General features: G+C 43.2%; 2 protein-coding genes and 1 long non-coding RNA gene across 3 annotated transcripts; 2 read left to right on the forward strand and 1 right to left on the reverse strand.

Moving 5' to 3' along the window:
* The first annotated feature begins 3,786 nt into the window (after positions 1-3,786).
* On the forward strand, positions 3,787-6,239 carry LOC149753572 (uncharacterized). Its single transcript, XM_089931011.1, has 3 exons — positions 3,787-4,110; positions 4,392-4,865; positions 4,968-6,239. Exons 1-3 carry the CDS (start codon positions 3,874-3,876, stop codon positions 5,133-5,135), a joined length of 879 nt encoding a protein of 292 aa, XP_089787137.1. The 5' UTR covers positions 3,787-3,873; the 3' UTR covers positions 5,136-6,239.
* Positions 6,240-8,948: 2,709 nt separating this feature from the next.
* On the reverse strand, positions 8,949-10,052 carry LOC148703603 (uncharacterized). The gene is made up of 2 exons (XR_015987568.2): positions 9,693-10,052; positions 8,949-9,594 (listed from the first exon to the last, which is right to left on the reverse strand). It is a non-coding gene; the product is annotated as an uncharacterized LOC148703603 (long non-coding RNA).
* Positions 10,053-19,560: 9,508 nt separating this feature from the next.
* Positions 19,561-21,995, forward strand: LOC113462897 (ethylene-responsive transcription factor WRI1-like). The gene is made up of 7 exons (XM_088723025.1): positions 19,561-19,715; positions 20,162-20,244; positions 20,363-20,460; positions 20,906-20,979; positions 21,080-21,130; positions 21,208-21,284; positions 21,367-21,995. The coding sequence occupies exons 1-7, from the start codon at positions 19,561-19,563 to the stop codon at positions 21,993-21,995; spliced, it is 1,167 nt and encodes a 388-aa protein (XP_088579151.1).
* Positions 21,996-22,003: the final 8 nt, after the last annotated feature.

Raw genomic sequence — 22,003 nt, forward strand, 5'->3', positions numbered from 1 at the left:
ACCTCTCCTCTCTCCAGTATATTTATCTTGCCAGCAATAACTTGGTGGGAAGCATTCCAGAAAGCCTATGCAACATCCCCGACCTACAAGAGCCGGATTTGACCATCAACAACTTGTCTGGCCAAATCCCAACTTCTCTGTACAACCACTCTTCGCTCGCTTATTTTGGTGTCGCAAGCAATTGGTTCTCCGGGACACTTCCATCGAATATGGGACTTACTCTTCCGATCCTCCAAAACTTGGTCATGCAAGGGAACCAATTCCATGGACCGATCCCAGTTTCATTATGCAATGCTTCCGAGCTTCAGATGCTTGATCTTTCCAATAATTCATTCAGTGGATTGGTGCCTTAATCTAGGATCCCTACAGAACTTGTGCTATTTATACATTGGCTGGAATCAGCTCCAAGCCCATGAATGGAGCGTCTTCTCTTCTCTAACTAATTGTAGCTTTTTGGAGAGATTAAACCTGCACCAGAACAAATTTGAGGCCGACTGCCTAGTTCGATAGGCAATCTCTCCACACAGCTTGAATGGTTATTGATTGGAAAAAAATTAAATATCCGGGCCCGTTCCTGCATAGATAAGGAATCTTGTCGGCCTAACCATGCTTTTCCTAGATCAAAACTTTTTCACAAGAGAAATTCCAGAGACTGTAGGAAAGCTTCAGAACTTACATGTGATGTACTTATCAGGAAACAAATTATCAGGACCGATCCTCTCTACTATTGGCAACCTCGCTCAATTGAACGAGCTTTATATGCAAGAAAATGAACTAAGCGGTAATATCCCTGCAAGCTTCGGAAATTGCAGAAAGTTGGGAGTATTAAACCTTTCCCACAATGCTTTTCTTGGAAGCATACCAAGAGAACTCATCAGCATTTCCTCTTTTGCACAATATTTGGACCTGTCGCATAATTATCTCACCAGGACCATGCCAATGGAAGTTGTCAACTTGATTAACCTTAATCGTTTAGATGTCTCCGAGAACTGATTGTCCGATGACATCCCTTCCACCTTAGGTGCTTGCCAGCTCTTGGAACACCTATACATGCATGGCAACTTTTTTAAAGGCAGCATTCCTCAAGGACTTGAATCCTTGAAAGAAATGGTGGACTTGGATCTTTCTCGAAACAACTTATCCGGGCCAATTCTAAATTTCTTCCAGTCTCTTTGTTCTCTACATTATCTTAATCTTTCATTCAATGATTGTGAGGGCAAAGTCCCAGAGGGTGGTATTTTCGATAATGCCAGGGATATAGGTTTAAATATAGAGCATATATTTTTTTTTCAAGCCAGGCTCGAGCATATCATTGACCTGAGCTTGGGGAGTTCTAAATACACCCCCCCGATTGCTCAGGACACCCCCCAAAAACCAAAAGAAAATACCCAAACTAACCTTTAGTGTAATTACCATATTGCCCTTGAAATTTTCTCAGTACACCCCCCTTCCTCCTCCTCCGTCTCCTCCTCCGTTTCGTTTTGAAAAGGAAAAAAAAAACCACCCCTCAAACCCCCCTTAAACCCCTCGATCCATTTACATCGTTTAGGCGATCTTTGAAGGAGATTTAAGCCCCATTCGAAGCATGGACAAGCAACTAGTGATTTGGGACGAAGAATCGGCCGCAAAGGTACGTGTTCCACCTTGTTTCGAAAGTTTTTTTTTTTCACGGTTCGTGCTCCGTTCGGCACTGGATCGCCGAACAAAAGGCTTCTGTTCGGCTGCATAGTGCCGAACAGAAGCCTTCTGTTCGGCAACCCTCTACCGAACAGAAGGCTTCTGTTCGGCTGCACAGTGCCGAACATAAGGCTTCTGTCCGGCACACTGCAGCCGAACAGAAGGCTTCTGTTCGGCACTCTGCAGCCGAACAGAAGCCTTCTCGTGCCAAATCGCGTGCCGTGCTGAATTTTGTGCCGAACAGATCCTCTGATTCATTAATTCTTGGTGATAAATTATTTTATATGTAGGGCTATGCTACAACCGAATCGAGTATAATTGGATCAGAATTTGTACTGGATTACACAAGCGAATTTACAACTTACGAGGTATTATAATATATTGTGCAATTTTGTATTAGTTTAGCGAGCTATTTTTACAACTGTGTACTTACATAAATTGTTTAATGTATAGATCTTCAAGAGTAGAAAGGACTTGTGTAATTGGTGTCGTGAAGCTGGGAGGCGAAATGGTTTTGTTGTTGTAATCAAATCATCCGATGCAGGTACCATTTCTAAGAAACCCAGAATTACGTTAGGTTGTGAGAGGGGTGGGACGTACCGAACCACAAAAGAAAAGCGAATAAAGACTGCCTGTGGGACAAAGAAGTGTGGATGCCCTTTTGCATTAAGAGGAAAGAAATTGGATACTGCGGATGATTGGATATTACTGGTCATATGTGGAGTGCACAATCATCCCGCTGCAGAGAATCTGGAGGGGCACTCATATACAGGGAGATTATCTGAGCAGGAGACGGAATTGTTAGTGGATATGTCGAAGAGTTTGGTTCGTCCAAAGGACATATTATCCACATTGAAGGAAAGAGATGCCCTCAATGTTACGACTATCAAGACTATCTACAATGTACGTCAACGGTTTAAGGTTGCAGAGAAAGCCGGGAGGTCTGAAATGCAACATCTATTAGGTAAATTATCAGAGGCTAAATATATTGAGTGGCATAGGAATTGTACTAATACGGATGTTGTGCATGACTTATTTTGGGCACACCCTGGCAGCATTGATTTGTTCCGTGCATTTCCCCGTGTGTTGATAATGGATTGCACGTACAAGACGAATAGGTATCATCTTCCGCTCTTAGAGATTGTGGGGGTGACATCTACTGACATGACATTTTCAGTTGCTTTTGTATACTTAAATTCTGAGGGGGAAGAAAGCTATACTTGGGCATTAGAGAGATTGCGCAGTGTCATAGCTGATGATGTTTTGCCTGAGTTGATTGTTACAGATAGAGACTTGGCTTTGATGAATGCAATTCATAGAGTATTTCCTACTGCTAGACATTTATTATGTAGATGGCATATTAGTAGGAATGTTTTGGCCAAGTGCAAAAAATTTTTCGAATTGAAGGAGAAATGGGATAAATTTATTATGAGTTGGAATGTACTAGTGCTGTCCTCCACGGAAGACGAGTATAATGATCGCTGGAGTGCACTGCAGAGAGAGTTCGGTACCTATCCAGATGCACTACAGTATGTGTCAAATACTTGGCTGAGCAAATACAAGGAAAGATTTGTTGCGGCGTGGACTGATACATGCAGGCACTACGGAAATGTGACGACAAATAGGTATCACAAATAAAGACTCATTTAATTTTAATTTGCCTCAATTCTTATATCTAACTTTCATTTGTTTACTAGGGTCGAGAGTGCACATGCAAAGCTCAAAAAGCAGCTTGGATCAAGCCAAGAAAGTTTCGAGTCATCTTGGACTAGAACACATGGATTGATTGAGTTGCAGCACAGCTCCGTTAAAGCCTCATTGGAGAAGAGTTTATTGGTAGTGCAGCACAACTTCAAGCCAGCTGAATTCAAAGAGTTGCGAGGTTTCATATCTATAAGTGCGTTAAATCATGTCCTCGCCCAATCGAAACGAGCCAATTCAGTTGGGTTTGATGATTCAAATTGTGGATGCGCTATTCGATGCACACATGGTATACCATGTGCTCACCAGATTGCGCGGTACAGGGTGGAAGGTCGGCCCATTCCTCTCGACTGCATAGATCCTCATTGGAGGAAACTTGATATTCTGCCTACCCCCCCCCCCCCCCCCGTGCAGCCAATTCAGTTGAGTTGTGATGCAGAGGTAGATTTGATTGCGCTACGATTCAAGAAGTTAGATGGGGCTTCTCAATTGCAGATGATCAAGAAGTTACGAGAGATTGCAAGTCCAGATAGTACACCTCTTTTAGAGCCTGCAAAACGGAAGACCGGTTCACGTGGGCGCGCTTCACTGAAGGTTGATACGTCTACTCGACGTGACCCGTCTGCGTTTGAGTTGGTTCTATCTGGACAGGATAGTTATTCACCTGGTGTTGAGAAAGTTACCATCCGCAATCCATCTACTCAGATTCAAAAGAGACGGCCCAAGCAAAAGGTAAGTACCAAATATTTATTTCCTTACAATAGGTATCACAACGTCTACGGGACGGTCCGTGCCGTGCCGGTATGTCATGTGCCGATACGGGACATGTCGGGACGTGCCGTGCCGAGATGTGCCGATACGGGACATGTCGGGACGTGCCGTGCCGAGATGTGCCGATACGGGATGTGCCGTGCCGAGATGTGCCGATACGGGATGTGCCGTGCCGAGATGTGCCGATACGGGACATGTTCTGCCATTGTTACATATTTTCTATCATTTGATATTATTTGCAGGTTTTTCGTACTAGAGCCCAGTCACATACGCCCATTATCTATATTGATGCTATTCCTTCTGCCTTGAGACCATACATCCAGCATATCAAGGATGTAAAAGCTGATGGGAATTGCGGATTTAGGGCAATAGCTGACTTACTGGGATTTGGAGAAGATGACTGGGTGCGTGTTAGGAAGGATTTATTGCAAGAGTTGCAATGTCATTCGGACCACTATCGCACATTATATGGTGTGGAAGGGACGATTGCTGAGATCACTCATGCATTATCATATTATGATGATTGTCCACCATATGACAGATGGATGACTATGCCGGACATGGGTCATCTTATAGCATCCTGCTATAATGTTGTCCTATACCATCTCTCGTTGCAACAATGTCTGACCTTCCTACCTCTCCGTTCTGTGCCAGTACCTCTTCTATCCCGCAAAGATATCGCTATCGGATTCGTAAATGGAAATCATTTTGTTGAGGTACTACGTTCACAACACTTGCGAATATTTAATTTTGCTTATTTAATTTTGCTTATTTATAATTTTGTAGCTATTAATATTTTCTTATTTCTAATTTTGAAGGTGTTCTTGTTGCCGGGACATCCCGTTCCGCCAGTAGCGACCAACTGGCGAAAATATCATCTTCCTTGTGCTACCGGATGGGAAAATTCATATGAAGCACGGATTCAACAGTTCAAAGAGAGCATCTCACCTAATGTTATAATTAGCGAGACAGTAGAGTTAGATTGATTATTTATATATGTACAATTTTTGAAAGTTGTAAATTTTTTTGGCCTCTTAGAGTCATGTACTGTGAAACTCCATCATCAATATAAATCAAAAAATATCTGTCTTCGCATTGTTAGATTGATTGTTATGTGCACTGTTATATTTGTGTAAAATAGAACGGGCCAGGCTTTACAAAGATTACACGTAAATGTACCAAAAATATATATTTTTCATTAATATCAAAGGCTTTACAAAGATTACAAAGGCTCCATCATCAATCCCTATGACGCCATCGTCGACGCGTGTACTGCTGTACGTCCGAATGAGAGGGTCCTGGATCCGAATGAGAGGGTGCTGTACTCGGGCCAGGCTCATCACCCAGAAGTACCTGATGCATCTGAGAAATAGCATCATATAGGTGCCCGGCACCTAGTGACGTAGCCTCTGAGGGACCCATCCGTACAATGTCGGTACTGATACCGAGTGCAGCTGCATTACGCCGCCGGTGCATGTCAGCATCATCATGACCTCCCCTAGCTCCAGAATGAGTACTCGAGCGCAGATGAGAAGGCTGAACTGCAACGTGCGTGATACGGAGATACCACTCCATGTATCCCGGTACGCTGTCTGATGGCCGGGTAACTGGGTGGCTCCTGCTCGCCTGGCTCAGCACGTGGTCCTCCCACCGCTCCCAAAGCTGATCCATATAGGAGTAATGTATCCGGTACGAGCCTGCTGTGGAACCTCTGTTGGCTCGCGTAGGGGCTAGTGGCGCTCGAGGGATGGTCTGAATACGACCAAACTGTCTAAGAACCCTTTCTGGATGATAGGGTTCTACGATATCAAGGCACTTGATGGAGCCACTAAAAAATGCGACGGGTATATATGGGCGATCTCCCCGAAGCCGATGATGGGGATCCCAAATAACCTGTAAAACAAAAGGTCCATTTCAGTTTTATACTATATCGCATATTAAAAGTACTGACAAACACAAGCAAATGGTAATATGATACGTACCTCATCGATGCTCAAAAGGTCCAATGACTCACGTAGAACCACTAAATGGTCCATCGTGGTACGGGATGGAGTACCGGGCATCCAGCGGTGCACGCGGGGACTGGCATCAGTATACTCGAGCGACGGGTGAGGACTAAGTGCTGGAAAATGCTCATAAATCCATGCCTGCAGAAGCGTCATATAACCACTGATCTGTCTCACTGATGACCTCGACGCAATCCCCAACTGCCGATACAAATATGCTAAGGCAGCTGTACCCCAGGCATATGTGCTCACCCTATCCAGATCCCGCAGTAAACACAGATACGCTATAGGCACCCTGGTCCCACTCTTATCAGCAAAGAGTGTGCAGCCTAACAAAAATAACAAATAGGCTCGTGCTGCACACTCTATCCTCTGCTGCCTGTCTCTATCAGATACAGAGTGAAACTGAGTCCTCAGCCACTCCATCCTCACAGACTGACCGCGCGATGACAGTACCTCCTGACGCGCGTCTCCAGCTGACACCCCCAACAACTCCACAAGTAGCTCCTCAGCATCCCGATCACTCATCCTCTCAGGAGAAACTGATACTGAGGAACCTGCGACAGAAATCCCTAAAATGGCGGATACATCATCCAACGTGATAGTGATCTCGCCAAATGGTATATGGAAGGTGTTCGTCTCGGGCTGCCATCTCTCTACGAAGCCCGAAATCAGAATCTTATCGATGAATCGATAAGAGCACTGTACTAACTCTACGAGGCCCGACTGCCTCAATAGTGCTCTGAACCTGGTATTTGGTTGGTTTGAAGACCACCACTTCCATTCACCAACCTTGGCAGTATGGTTCATGCACTTTAGTGGAGCTCGTTCCTGTAATATAAATGTATAATTACTACTACTTTATAAAACATCAATAAACAAAATATAATGCTATAACAAATAAACAATACCTGTTGCCTCCAGATGGAAGCTGCTATATGCGTCCTGAAACTGATCAGGACGGACTCATCCTCTGGACCTCCTGGACATGGTCCAACGGACTCATCGTCTTCGCCCCTAGCGGGCATATCATCATGCTCTGACTCAGGAGAGTTCGATGGCATATGAGCAGGCTCGGGAGAAGCAATCCTAGCACGACGTCTCCTAGCTGACGCCGTAGGTCTAACTCTGGCGGGACGGGGATCCATGTCTGAAAATATAGAAATTCAATGTTAGGCTATATCAAAGAAAATAATTCAATTGCATACATAAATGTTCGGCACAAAATTCAGCACGGCACGCGATTTGGCACCAGAACCCTTCTGTTCGGCTGCACAGAGCCGGACAGAAGGCTTCTGTTCGGCTGCACAGAGCCGGACAGAAGGCTTCTGTTCGGCTGCTCAGAGCCGGACAGAACCATTCTGTTCGGCACTGTGCAGCCGAACAGAAGGCTTCTGTTCGGCACCGTGCAGCCGAACAGAAGGCTTCTGTTCGGTTGAGTGTTGCCGAACAGAGGGCTTCTGTTCGGCACTGTTCAGCCGAACAGAAGGGTTCTGTTCGGCGATCCAGTGCCGAACGGAGCACTGGAGGCGGGGGGGCAGGGAGCTACCTCGACGTGGTCGTGGAGGCGCCGGCGAGGTGCTCGTTGCTCGGGAGATGGCCGGGGAGGTAGTTCCGGGAGAATGCCGGCGACGAGAGGGAGAAGGGGAGAATGCTGGCGACGAGAGGGAGAAGGGGGAATGGGGGGGTTTTGGGCGAGGGAGAAGGGGAGAATGCCGGCGACGAGAGGGAGAAGGGGGAGACGGAGGGGGTTTGGCCGCCGGCGAGGTGCTTGAGGTGCTTGAGGCGAAGTTTTTTGGGCGGAAGGGAGAAGCCGGCTGGAGTGGAGTTTTGGAGGGGAAGAGCGGGGTTGGGGGGGGGTTTGGGGGGTGTAGAGAGCAATTTAGGTGAGGGGGTGGGGAGGGTGAAGGGTAATTTAGGATTTTTTAATTTTTTAGGGGTGTCCTTAGCAAATGGGGGGGTGTAGAGAGTATTTAATTTTTTTTTAATTTTTGGGGGGTGTCCTGAGCAATCGGGGGGGTGTATTTAGAACTACCCCCTGAGCTTGGATGAGGCCCAAAATGGAACCCAAACCTAGCCCGATAATTTCCAAAATAGCCCTGACTCTGTTGCTCAGTCCAAAATAGGTCTGATCATTTTTCCCTCTAATTAGCACAATAAAAGGAGTGTTTGAGGGTGGAGTTTGAATTGTTTCAAGTTTCAAGTGTAGTTTTGTAGTCCTGGGCCATCAATTAATTGCTACAAATTTTTGCTTTCCTTTTCTTTTGTTTTTGAATGTAATCCCTCATAATGTGTTCCATTGGGGTTGATTTGTAGGTTTACCATTTTTTGGTCCATGTTTTGTGTACATTGCCATACCTCATGGTAGAATCACTCAACTTGCAGTCTAAAGACCAATTTTGTTGGTCCTTCTGAGCAAGTGATTTTTGCTTGTATTTTTTGGCTCAGGTGTATGGCATTTTCATGAGCCAACTTCAGGCTCATCAACTTCTCTTTGATAGCTGATCAAGGTGCTTTTATAGCAACAATTTCCTTTCATGCATATGCTTCAAGTTTTACATCCAACGAAGAGAATGGGCAGTCACTTGGCACCAGCAAGCAAGAAATCAGATAATTTAGAAAATGAAGTATGAAAAAAAGAGTTCTCTATTGATACACCACAGTTGATCGTTAAAGAACTGGTTTAGTCATGTCTGTCTGAGGTTTATTCAATTAGGTACTTATTTATGAACAGCTTAAAAAATAGAAATGTTATTTCAATCGTGTTTAGAATTTGATTTTTTAGTGAAGATGTTTCTGATCATTAAATGGTTGCTAACATGAAGCTATATTATTTTATCAAAAAAACACAGCTCAATTTTGAGCCCATACAGATATTTCAGGCTGGGCCTGATCGGATTCAAGTTGGGACCAAGCCGAGGCTCAGACCAGAAATTTTCAAAAGTTTGCGGGACAAAGCCTAGCCTACAGCCCGGACCATCCCGGCCCGTTTCCAGACGAATTATTCCCCCCACCTTTATCGGGCTCGCCATCTTAAATCTGGCATTGCTGATAAATTTTTTAATCTCAGGTGCCAGATATAGAATCTCAAATGTGGTTTTATACTTCCTCCAGTAGCATGCAAAGAATCCGTTCAGTTGCATGCCATCTTTTCAGCTTTCTTCCAAATTCCAATTGTGACAGCATCATTTGGCAGCTTAATCCGACCGGTGATTTTTCCTCTACTTCCGTCAGGTTAAATTGATATGCATATGTAAACGTATATGTATGTATACATATAGCTGATTGCAAGAATGGAGGAAAATTGTCGGTGCACGAGATGCAGCAAGTTATCAGGAGGAACTGGAGGGGAGAAGAACAAGATAGGAGAACGTGGTCAACTATTTCAGGGTGCATCATCGTAGAAAACGCAGCTACCAAAGTTCCCACGCAGCGTTCTCTGCTAGAAGTGATTATGGGTTGCAGTGGATCAGCCCAACTATGAACCAACATGCAACAATTCGGACCAAAAGAAGAAAAAGAACGGGATGCATGCACCTTTGTATGTGTTGGTCCGTAGATTGACGAGTCCACCAGCTCAGCGACACACGAAGGCTTTAATTTTTAAAGGGGATCCGGTGTTGGAAACAACTCGGACAAGCAGCCATTTAATAATTAATGCAAGGAGTAGAGGATGTCAAAATTCCCATCTGAGCAACGAGGATTGCAAAAAATAGTGAAAAAGAAGTGGATAAGAGAGAGCCCGTAACTCCATGCAACAGCAACAGAACGACGCAGCATCTTTAAAATTCCCAATTACCATTAGGTACGCAGTACACGTACAACAAACCGAAGATGACATCATGATGCGGCCGCTAATATATGCGAGGATGCAGCACCCGCCGCAGCCATTACTGGTGGTACACCTACGATTTTACTCTGCAGCTATGGGACCGGGGGTCGACAATGGTAATAGTTCTTCTCGCACCTACGACGATATGGCATGGGGTGAACATTGTGAAGGGGAGAAGGAGGCACCAAGGGTAACCTTGGTGGCCGGACCGCACGATATGGGACGGCGCGCGTGGCATCCACAGGCGTCTGGCCACCAGTTGCTGCACCCATGCACCAATAGCAAGTTATATCCGTATTCAGATTTAACCAACAAGCAAGATATAATTATGTTTGGAATGTTTTCTTGCAGCGGAAAAGATTTTTATGATTTCTTACGAGGGGGAACACACTAAAACCTAAGCTTAGCTGATTCTGGCAAGGGTGAGAACATCTAGGGGTAGGATATATATGTAGCTGACACAGAATATACTTAAGCCCACTGTTTTCCTTTTCTTTTGTTTTTTTTTAAGAAAAATATGATGGCAGCACCACCGCCGAGGTTTGAGCCTTGGATCTCTTCGAGATCGAGATGGATGCCAACCAGTTGAGCTAAGAAATGAGATGGATTCTGATCATGAGTTAGATTCGATAGCATGGCATATAAAGCAAATATAAATGATATTTTAGCGGTTTTTTAAGAGAAAAAAAAAAAAAACATTCAACTTACCCTAGCTAAATGCTTATTTTTTATACATATGGCCCATGTCTTGGTGCAGTAGGGAGGTCAAGCATAAAAGAGTAGGAAAGAACATGATAGATTAAATTTACTTCTTGGGAGGAAATATAAATCAGGCTCACTTGGCTTAACAAGCTCCCTAGCAGTTGTCACGTTTGGAATGAATGAAGTGGAAAGGAGAAGCAGAGAGAGTAGGAGGAATGTCTTTGGAAGCATTTTCCTTTTATCCGCTACACCTCGTTCTCCTGAAATATGATAGACCCTTCTACTAAGCTCTGGCTTTTATAACCAACGAGAGTTGGGCAGAACTGGAACCTCACATTCTCCAATGCCCATGGTTTCTTTCTTATCCTGTCCACTCACAATTTTGTCCATTATTCCTAGAATTTTCTGACTGCCATCTAGTGTTGACTGACTTCTATGTCCTGCCATCTATCATTGACTGACTTCCACGTTCCGCCATCGACCCTTCTTTCATCATTTACCCCTTGTGGATTCCTTTTGGCTTAGGGAAAATCACTTTAGTCTTCGTTTTTTCCAAGATTCTTCAGGAAAGTGGAGGAGGCCTGCGACCGCTAGCTCATGGGTGGATAACTTGGTGGGGTCCATAAGTGATGGTATGGCCGCCTCGTGCCTGCCTTCGCCCTAAGGGGGCGTTTGGTAACCCCAACAAGATCATCACGGTGATTTAAGATCCTCGGTGATCCGAATGCTAGGATGATTTGATCTCCAGTGATCTAAGATCGATGTATTTGGTAGGCTATGGTCCAGTGACTAAAAATCTCCGGATATTCATGAGTAACTTATTTGGTATGGTATGAGGATCCAAGATCACCGACCACATAATACCATAAATACTCCTGATATATCTTAGATGTATATTTTATGTGTTTTTAATTCTCATGAATTAAAAATGTAAGTCAATATACTAATTTCTATAATAGCTTCATAATTTTGTCACATATTCTACTTTTAGTAACCCTTATTACAAGAAAATCAAACTATATTCTCGTTCTATCAACAATATTCTTTATGACGTCAAGTTTGAACAAATTGAATTATAGTTAAATTGTTACAACATCCAACATGTTCGTATTATTCTATTAAGACTGCCATGACTCGGCCCAATTGCCAAAGAATTTAGTTTTATGGTTTGGGTTCCATTCAAAAAATTTGTAGTTATCTTAAAGCCAAGTTTCTTCCCACTTGCTCATCATTTTCCATTTTTATTTATTTATTTATTTTCTTATTATTTTATGTCTTTTCTTTTCCTTCCTTTTCTTTTTTCTAACAAGAAGTAATGTGTTTCACTAGCCAAGTATTACTACTGTGTGTTTTCTTTTTGTAACAATTATGATCAGTGAAATATTGGAACAATTTAGTTACTGCACACTACAACAAATGAGAGTTTTGCCGACTGTATTTTTCCGACGCTAGGAAAAAGTGTTGGAAAAGTTTGGCTCAGCACTAACCTTTACCGATGCTTTCTCCTAGCGTCAGTAAATCTCCAGAAACGACGATGCTCTAAAGCGTCGTTAAAATATTTAGAAACGACGATGCTTAACAGCGTCATTAGAAAACATAAACCCCCCCCAACCGCTCGTCCGACCCCCTCTCCTCATCCTCTCTCGGTCGATGCCCTAGTTGCACGCCGACATCTCACCTCCATTTCGAGCCCTAGCTTCTCCGCCGCCGCCGACCTCACCCTCGTCTAAGGTAAGCCTCCTTCTTCTTCTCCTCCTCCTCCTCCTCCTCCTCTTTGTTTTGTTCTTGTTTTTAACGCTCGCTTGGCCTCCTCTCCTCATACTCTCTCGGTCGATGCCCTAGCTGTGCGCCGACATCAAACTGATCTCACCTCCATCCCTAGCCCCGATCATCAATCGAAGATTTCGGTTCTCCGCCACCGTCGACCTCGCATCGTCTGAGATAAGCCTCCTCCTTCTCCTTCTCTTCCTCCTCCTCCTCCTCCTCTTTGTTTTCTTCTTGTTTTTAATGCTCGCCCGACCTCCTCTCCTCATCCTCTCTCGGTCGATGCCCTAGCTGCGCGCCGACATCTCACCTCCATCCCGAGCCCTAGCTTCTCCGCCACCGTCAAACTCGCCGTCGTCTGTAGTAAGCCTCCTCCTCCTCCATGACCGGTTTCCTAGAGTGGCATGGAGTTTGAGCTCATAGTTTATCCACATTTTCCGAGTCCTTCGAAATGTTCTTTCTTATTTTAGTATTAATTGCATGATCCTCATACTCTCTGTTAACATGAAGATTAGTGTCTAACATATATAATACTCCAACCATTCCTTCTGAATAAAATTTTTCAAGAATATACCTGTTTAAATATATTCATGTCATTCATATATTTCCTATTTGTTGTTTCTAAGGTCAACTCTGGACCATCATTAATCCGTTGCATTTCTCATAATATATGGTTTTTGCTGCACTCCGTATAATTAATTGCATTGGTAGATGCTAAAGTGGTGTGAATGAATGGGATGGGGGAGATAAATAAAGATATTGATATAGATTTTTTTTAATAATTTTTATATGTTACCCTTGATCGAGCATCAGCACATCCATCTATGTTTTAACTTTAAAGTGAAATAAAATGAAAGGCATGGTGTGACCTACATAGCAATCATTAGTCCATAAAATGTTCTCATTCAGATTTTATGATCGAGTGAGGGGTTACGGCATTGGAGTTATCCCCACTCGGTTGTCTTCAGTGGGTATGTATACAAGAAATGCCAGAGAAGGTAGTAACACTATAGAAGTTCATCATCTTCAAGCAACTATTGAAGAGCCGAAGCAGAACTTAGCAAATTTGCAGTCTCAGCTTGCAAATATTTCATCCATGTTACAACGATTTCTTCCTTCTCAAGTAAATAACTATATATATTTGAATACTTTACATATTATCAATTATAATATATAAGTTAATGTATCACATTATTCCTAATTTTTAAGGTTTCTCTTTTTTTTTTTTTAGATCCCTGATACTTCAAACGCTCGTAGTGATGATGATGATGGAGCTGAATCCTGTCCCTGATGCCTTCTAGACTATTTTTTATGAGTTTGATATGTATATGTTTCTTATTTTTCAGAGTACATTGTAATTCTAAACTTATTAAGCAAATTTTTAATCAGATATGACAGTATTCATATTTGAATGATCTGAGGGTTTGTGTCAATGTAATACAGGTTCATATTGTTATAATATATGTTTTATAATGGGTGTTTTATAATATGAATTGGTACTTTTATTTTTAAAAAAAAAAGATAATTTCCAACACTTTTGAGCGTCGATAAAAGACGTCGTGGCACAGCCCCGACATGCTTATGCCGACTCTTCAAACGGTTACATTAGCATCGGCAAATGTGGGATCTCCCGACGCTTCAAAGCGTCGGCAATTATCGACGCTTTAAAGTGTCGGTAAAAGCCATGAGGAATTTGTCCGTCAGATTATCGCCAACGCTTTATAAGCGTTAGCAAATCAGAGTTTTTGCCGACGCTTTCTTCGTGCGTCGGCAAAATGTTTTGCAGCTCCGGTATCGCCGACACTTTGCAGACGCTTCGCGATGCGTCGATGGGACTTTAGCCGATGCTTATAAGCGTCGCTAAAGGTCGCAAAAAGTACCGGGATAGCTTGGTTTTCCTGTAATGGCACCCTCTGCTAACCAGAATCGAGAAAAAGGCAGTCACATATCTGAATTTTAGACAGGAAATGAGACCAACCGCCAGCAGAAGAGTAGTGTCTGGTGAGCCATCAGATTGTTGCTAATGGGGGTCTAATGCAGGAAAGAGGCTTTGGTCAGAGTTTGTGCTCTAAGCTGTGCCCATCTGGAGATTCTTGCTTTAGCCATTTCTATTTCTCGACCAGTGATTCATAAACAGAATTTATCATTGGTTCCTTTTCTCCACCGAATATCAAAAAAAAAAATGCCTAGCTTTATGATTGCAATTAGTTGTTTTTTTTTGTTTTCATGAAAGAGGAGGCCATAGACCACCTAAACCCGAATTTATTGATTCAGAGAGAAGATTACATAGCAGAGAAGAAGAAAGAGATTCACAAAGAATTACAGCGGGATGTGATATGAAAACTCGAGAGGATACAACTTAGGAGGAGGTGGCAGAAGCTTAAAAATATGATTGGCCTCGAAGTAACAAGGCGGACTCCAATCGACGGCAGGGGGAAGAGTATCAAATTTCAGAAAGAACCTGTAATAGCCAGATATTACAGGACTAATGGGCGGGCCTGAGGAGTCTGGATTTATTGCATATGTGTACATGAAGAGAGGCCCGGACAAACCAAATTAGTTTTGGCCATTTGGTTGGATATCCTAGAGTCCAGCGGCCATGGTAGAACAAGGGCCTCTTCTTTTTGTGTGTGTATGTTTAATTTTTTTTTTTTTTGAGCAGTTGTATCAAATCAATCTAGTGTGAATACAATCAGAGGCTTCAGAAAATAAAATATCTCTAAACTGAGCAGAGAGAGGTAATAGAAGTGTTCTTCTAGATAAGGATCATCCAGTCCGCTGCATTATTCGCCTCCTGATGTTCATGAACTACATCCTCACCTAAAACATAAGAATCCTATCCTTTCTACCCATTTATTTTTTATTCAATAAGCCAGTGGCTTGACTGATTTGCCATGGAACTGATTGGTCCAAGTTACTTAGGATATGGGGTAAGTAATCCGAAAGCAAGTTTAAGCCTGGTACGAAGGTCTAACCGTTAACCTCTGCCAACTTAGTGCAACTCAAATAAGATTTCGTTTTAGCAACACATTGGATGTTATCATGTCAGGTTAGCTTGGCCGAAGAACTTTATGCAACAAGTCAGCCTTTTGGAAGAACAATGTGATGTTATTAGCCAAATTATCATAGTATAACAAACACGGGTGGTGCAATAGATGATTGATAGCATGTGATTACTTTGGCTGATTAGCTTAATCAAACAAGGTAAGATATTTAGGTAAATGCATCCTCTGTTCCGTTCTACACACGAACATGAACCCTATGCACACATTCCGCATGGAGAAGTTGGCAAACTGCCATATTTTACACTTGATGATGCTCAAGGTATCCGCCTGATCACTTCATCCATCAATGAAGGATATATATATTTTTTTCTCTCTCAGATTTTCAACACCCTGATGAAAGCATTAAGTTTGATCACACCAGGCGGAAAAATTTGTCACAGAAGAGATCATACTAGATGTAGGGGAGTGGCCTGGCCTGTCCCAGCTCGTTTCCAGACCAATTATTCCCCGGCCTTTATTGGGCTCGCCATCTTAAATCTGGTATTGCTGATAAAAATTTTAATGTCAGGTGCCGGATATGGAATCTCAGATGTGGCTCTATACTTCCCTAGTGGCACGCGAAGAATTCATTCAATTGCATGCCATCTTGGCTAATATCCAGCTTTCTTCCAACTATGACAGCATCATTTGGCAGCTTAATCCGACTGGTGATTTTTCCTCTGCTTCCCTCTACCGTATCATTAATTCTAGGGGCATTCAATGGAAAATGGCTCAAACTCTTTGGAAAATCAAGGCCCCTTCAAAAGTCAGATGTTGTCTTTGCCACTGTCTTCTCAACAGGATTTAAGCAAGGAACAATTTGTAGAAAAAAACTAGAAAATATTTGGTGGTTGCCCTCTTTGTGGAGATCCTATGGAATCGATTAACCATCTCTTCTATTCTTCTCTTGCAATGCCCCCTCCTGAAGGTGATGTATGCAACCTCAGCAATGATTGGATCCATATCTTATTTCCTCAAAGACAGCAACCATCTATCTCATCGCTGCCCTTTTGGAGCTGCTGGCAGGAAAGGAATGCACACTCATTTTTCTCAATAGATGCTCCTCTCCTGCTGTCATTTCCTGCAAATTCATGCTTCTTCTAAATGGCTGGCTGATCCTCTGTGGTTCAAAATGAGTTACCAGGCTTTGGTAAGGTCTGGGGGAAATCTCTTCTGGGTGAACTGTCATCATTGTAGCGATGGCGCTCGCTTCTCTCCATCTGCAGATTACAATGAGCCATCTCACATGTTGCTTCTTCTCAATTCACCGTGCTGAGATCTCGGAGGTTTCGCTTCTGGCCTGATCGGTCATGATTTCAGACCTGTCTTTCATGGCATTATGTCAGGCTACTCTCTCTGTTTCGACCAGGTCTGCCCTTACGATTCTTCTCGCTGCTGAGGCTGCTGGCTGACCACTGTTTCATACTGTCTCGTTTCATCGTAGCTCATTGCAAACTTTGATCTTGGTTTTTGGTCTCTGTCCATTCTTTCTTACTACTGCTTCTGTTGTTCACTTATTCTCTGTTAATAAAGTTGGTGGGTTAGGAGGCAAGTCTCCTTGGCCTCTGTTTCATCGGACAAAAAAAAAACCAGAGACTCCGGTTTCTTGCGCTCCTATTTTCAGCGCATGATGAAAAAGATTTCATAGTTGAATCCTCACAATAGCATCCCCACTGCATTAATAAATGGTCAAAGTATTGGTATAAATGCATATTACCAACAAAATGCATTGGAAGCAACGAGCTTGGCATCGGCCATGCTGTAGATTATCAAACCAGAAAACCACCAAGATTTATACATAAATAAAAGAGAAGTTTACTAGGCGATTCATTCAAGGTCCTCCATGCGCTTCAAGTCACGTCTGCGTCACCTCATGCTTCGTTCCATCTCCACCCCAGGAGACCATCCTCAAGACCCATGCATAAGTCATTCTACCTGGTCCCGCCAGGGAGGAGAAACTGGAGATACAGGTCGTTGGGCCGGGACTCCAATTCCTCCATATGCCAAGCGGATGCGTCCACTTTCCCCTTCGTAGCCTTGTTACATTGCGGAATTACTTTGGATATTGGATGGCAAGGACCAGACAAATCCAGTTTTTAGTAAGTATTTGGCTCTATCAGTCCAGCTGGTCTAGCAAATGACTCCTGGGTCTGGGTGATCTGCTTGGCTTGGCTTTCATGTGAAGTGATTCCAAAAAGCTTTCCAACGCCACTACAGAGATGGCGACATGAAGGGTGCAGTCTGTGATACAACCAAGGTATGGCTTAGAATAGTTGGCCACCACTGCAATGAGGTCAGGTAATTTTTCCCTGAAACAAAAATGGTCATGTAATTTTGCATGGCTAAACGTTGTTCATAGATCTTTGGGGCTTGTGAGCGCAGATCACCTGCACCGATCATTAACTGCTGGATCATTAAACCAATGAAGAACCTGACTCTGTAGTTCCTTGATGGCGTTGCCCCTTGTTCTCAGAAGGGGGAAAAAAGCCTTGGATATAGTTTTCTCCATGACTCTGGAGATAACTTCTATGTAAATACAACCATATTAGGACTTCGATTTAGAATAACAACTGTCGTAGATGTCATGTATAAAAGCTGGATGGTATTATAGCTGCAGGCCCCTTTTTACATGACACATGACATAACTTGTATTTAACAAGCATTATAACAATTGTAATGATCCTTGCGCAACGGGAGCAATTACCATTATTTAGTTTTTTTCTTATAGAAAAATTTCTAAGACAACTCAGGACATAACATTTCATACTGTGGCTTAATCTAGTAATGCTGTTAGGGACATTGCCGTTGTTGAAATCTTGCCTCGAACTAGATGTGCCAAATTTATGAAGGGTCGCCGAAAGTTAATTCCTATTTGGTAGGCGAGGAAAGAATTTTGTTAAATCTTCGGAACAATTATACTCCGGTATATTTCTTTTAATAAAGCCAAAACAAATGGAGAGCCGAAGGGTAGTTCTATATACACCCCCCAAAAACCAAAAAAAAAATACCCAAACTAACCTTTAGTGTAATTACCATATTGCCCTTGAAATTTTCTCATACACCCCCCCTTCCTCCTCCTCCGTTTCGTTTTGAAAAGAAAAAAAAAAACACCCCTCAAACCCCCCTTAAACCCCTCCTCCCCCGTTCCCCCTTCTCCCTCTCGTCGCCAGCATTCTCCCGATCTCCGACCACCTCGCCGGCTTCTCCCGGAACCACCTCGCCGGCTTCTCCCGAATTTTTTTTTTTTCACGGTTCGTGCTCCGTTCGGCACTGGATCGCCAAACAAAAGGCTTCTATTCAGCTGAACAGTGCCGAACAGAAGCCTTCTGTTCGGCAACCCTCAACCGAACAGATCTGTTCGGCTGCACAGTGCCGAACAGAAGGCTTCTGTCCGGCACTGTTCAGCCGAACAGAAGCCTTTTGTTCGGCGATCCAGTGCCGAACGGAGCACGAACCGTGAAAAAAAAAAAATTTCGGGAGAAGCCGGCGAGGTGGTTCCGGGAGAAGCCGGCGAGGTGGTCGGAGATCGGGAGAATGCCGGCGACGAGAGGGAGAAGGGGGAACGGGGAGGTTTTGGGCGTTGGCGAGGTGTTTTGGAGGGGAAGAGCGGGGTGGGGGGGGGTTTGGGGGGTGTAGAGAGCAATTTAGGTGAGGGGGTGGGGAGGGTGGGGGGTAATTTAGAAATTTTTAATTTTTTAGGGGTGTCCTTAGCAAATGGGGGGGGGGGGTGTAGAGAGTATTTAATTTTTTTTTAATTTTTGGGGGGTGTCCTGAGCAATAGGGGGGGTGTATATAGAACCACCCAGAGCCGAATCTCGCACCGAATTGCAGAACATCGCCCTGCCAATCCCACGAAGGACAAAACATTTTTGTCGGGAAATAGTCTTGAAATCATCCTCTCCTGCTGTCCTTACAGCCGCAGCTACAAACAAAAACACAAACCATAGTTAACCTTATGTGCACATAAATATGCATGAGGCCTGTCTAGTCTAGAAAGCTCAAACTCGCCACCCTTGCGCCACTGCGAGCTTTGGGGGACGATTATTAGAAAGGAAGAATACATATGAATGTGTTGGCGAAGAGCGAGCTAGACAGCAACGGGAAGCACCTCTTGGGTGAGCCCGTGAGAGCATCAGTTGGTCCTGATGGACAGATGCTTGATCAGTCTGCTACAACCAGCACCATCAAAAGGAGTTCAAGGTTTCGAGGGGTTAGCAGGTTAGGAATTTACCCTTTGGGGCGGTGTGCGTGTGCATGAATGTGTGTGCGTGCCTACATGCGTGTATGGGAGAGAGAGAGAGAGAGAGAGAGAGAGAGCACGAAACTTGTGAGAAAAAGCAGGTGGTGAGTGCTTAGAATATGTGAATCTTTGTTATCTCTAGTAAAAAGATTAGCTGGTAGGTCACGGTGAATTCTTCAATAGCATCATAATGGTCCATTAGAAAAAGGGTATCCTGAATGTTTTTAAGAGATGGCCAATAGATAAACAGAGATAAGATAGCTAATCTGGAAAACAACAAATTTACCAATTTATTGATGCTTCGCAGTGGTGCATCCTAAAAGGATGGCAGATCCATTTTGTTTTGTTGAAATGGAAGCAGCTTACGAGAGAATTTAATAATTGCTTATATTCTACCATAAACTAATAGTAGTTCACTGCATAGGCACCGATGGACTGGCCGTTTTGAAGCCCATTTGTGGGATAAGGGGTCATGGAATGCGACACAAAAGAAGAAAGGAAAGCAAGGTACTTTCTACGTAATGCTCCTGCATTATCTTAAGCACTTGGGCTTGCCCTATATCATTAAATATGCATTTTATTCATATTATCATTTTGTTATCTCTTCTTGGGTGCATTGGAACAGTTTATCTTGGTGCCTATAATGAGGAGGAAGCAGCAGCAAGAGCATATGATCTAGCGGCAATAAAGTACTGGGGACCTACCACTTTCACAAATTTCCCGGTATTTCCGTGAACTTATCTGACTCCCATTAAAATTTGAATGGAAGGAAAACTTTGCATACGTCTGTGTGTGTTCTACTGAGAAATCCATCCAAATAAAGAAGCATCGGTCAATCACGACTGACAATGAATTACAATCAGGTGGTATATTGTATTTTTTTAAGTTATCCGCATTGCAAATTACAATGACTTTTTTAAGAATGAAAGAAAAAGTTTTGATTGTTTTAATTAGTTTCATCTCAAGCCAACCAGCACCAAAGATTTCACCATTTTGAGCATTGAATTAGGTATGAGCAACTAGGATAATTACAGGACAATGTATCCAATTATTATGCATGTTCTAAAACTAATACTTGTCATAAATATTGTATGTATGTTCAGCAAAATTGCCAACCAGAAACAGATTAATTTACTTATTGTTACTGATCAATTAAATATATTATCAGATACCTGACTATGAGAAAGAGATTCAAATAATGCAGAATGTAACAAAAGAAGAGTATCTAGCTTCAATAAGAAGGTACTTAATCAATATTTTGCTCACATACCTTTCATTTAGTGGTTCAAAATTCCTTCTGAAAACTAATCCTTAGCTTCATGATAATCTTTTTTGATAACAGGAAGAGCAATGGTTTCTCAAGAGGTGTCTCCAAGTATCGAGGAGTTGCAAGGTAAATATATGCAACATGAAAGTTCAGTAATATCTAATTAAGAAAGTAAAACCAATTATTTGGAAAACTTGATCCAGGCATCATCAAAATGGAAGATGGGAAGCAAGGATTGGAAGGGTTTTCGGAAACAAGTACCTCTATCTTGGCACTTACAGTGAGTCTTGTGCTCGTCACTTCTTAGTCAAACAATAATTGACATCTTAGGGGGGGCAAAGAAATCACTCCATTTGTTCCAGGCACCCAAGAGGAGGCTGCCCGTGCCTACGACATTGCGGCAATAGAATATCGCGGGATTAATGCTGTGACCAACTTCGACTTGAACACATATATCAGATGGCTAAGGCCAGGAGGGGGCAACGCTTTAAGTAGTTCCCAAGAGCATCATTCCAATGGTGTACACCAATTGGTGCAGCCTTCCACCATCCTTCGGGATGATGAGGCTGAGCCACTCCTGCACCACAATTACGTCATGGACGGCATGAACTCAGAATGTAAGCAAGAATTTACGTCCCACCAAATGTTTGGCAGTGCCTCATGCAACAAATCCTCTCCTACCGCACTGAGCCTCTTACTAAGGTCCTCGATGTTCAAGGAGCTTATAGAGAAGAACTCAAATGCATGCAATGAGACGGATAGAAATGAACCCGAGGATGAGGGACGACAGCCGATATCTGGTGATGATTGTTGTGAGATCTATTACCATGGAATTGCAAATGCACCATCTATTTGCTCTCCAAATGAAAACAAGGCAAGGGTTGAGCAACAGGAGAGTGCTGCCATCCATGAACACATAGAGCAGTCCTTTTGGAATTGCCTGGATTCAGTAGCTGACGACACAGCAACAGATTGTCTGGACCATCCTTGAATACAAGG

The sequence above is a fragment of the Phoenix dactylifera genome, chromosome 5 (genome assembly GCF_051530095.1).
Source record: "Phoenix dactylifera cultivar Ajwa chromosome 5, Ajwa_hap1_PhDact_Kaust_v1.1, whole genome shotgun sequence".
Lineage (NCBI taxonomy): Eukaryota > Viridiplantae > Streptophyta > Magnoliopsida > Arecales > Arecaceae > Phoenix > Phoenix dactylifera.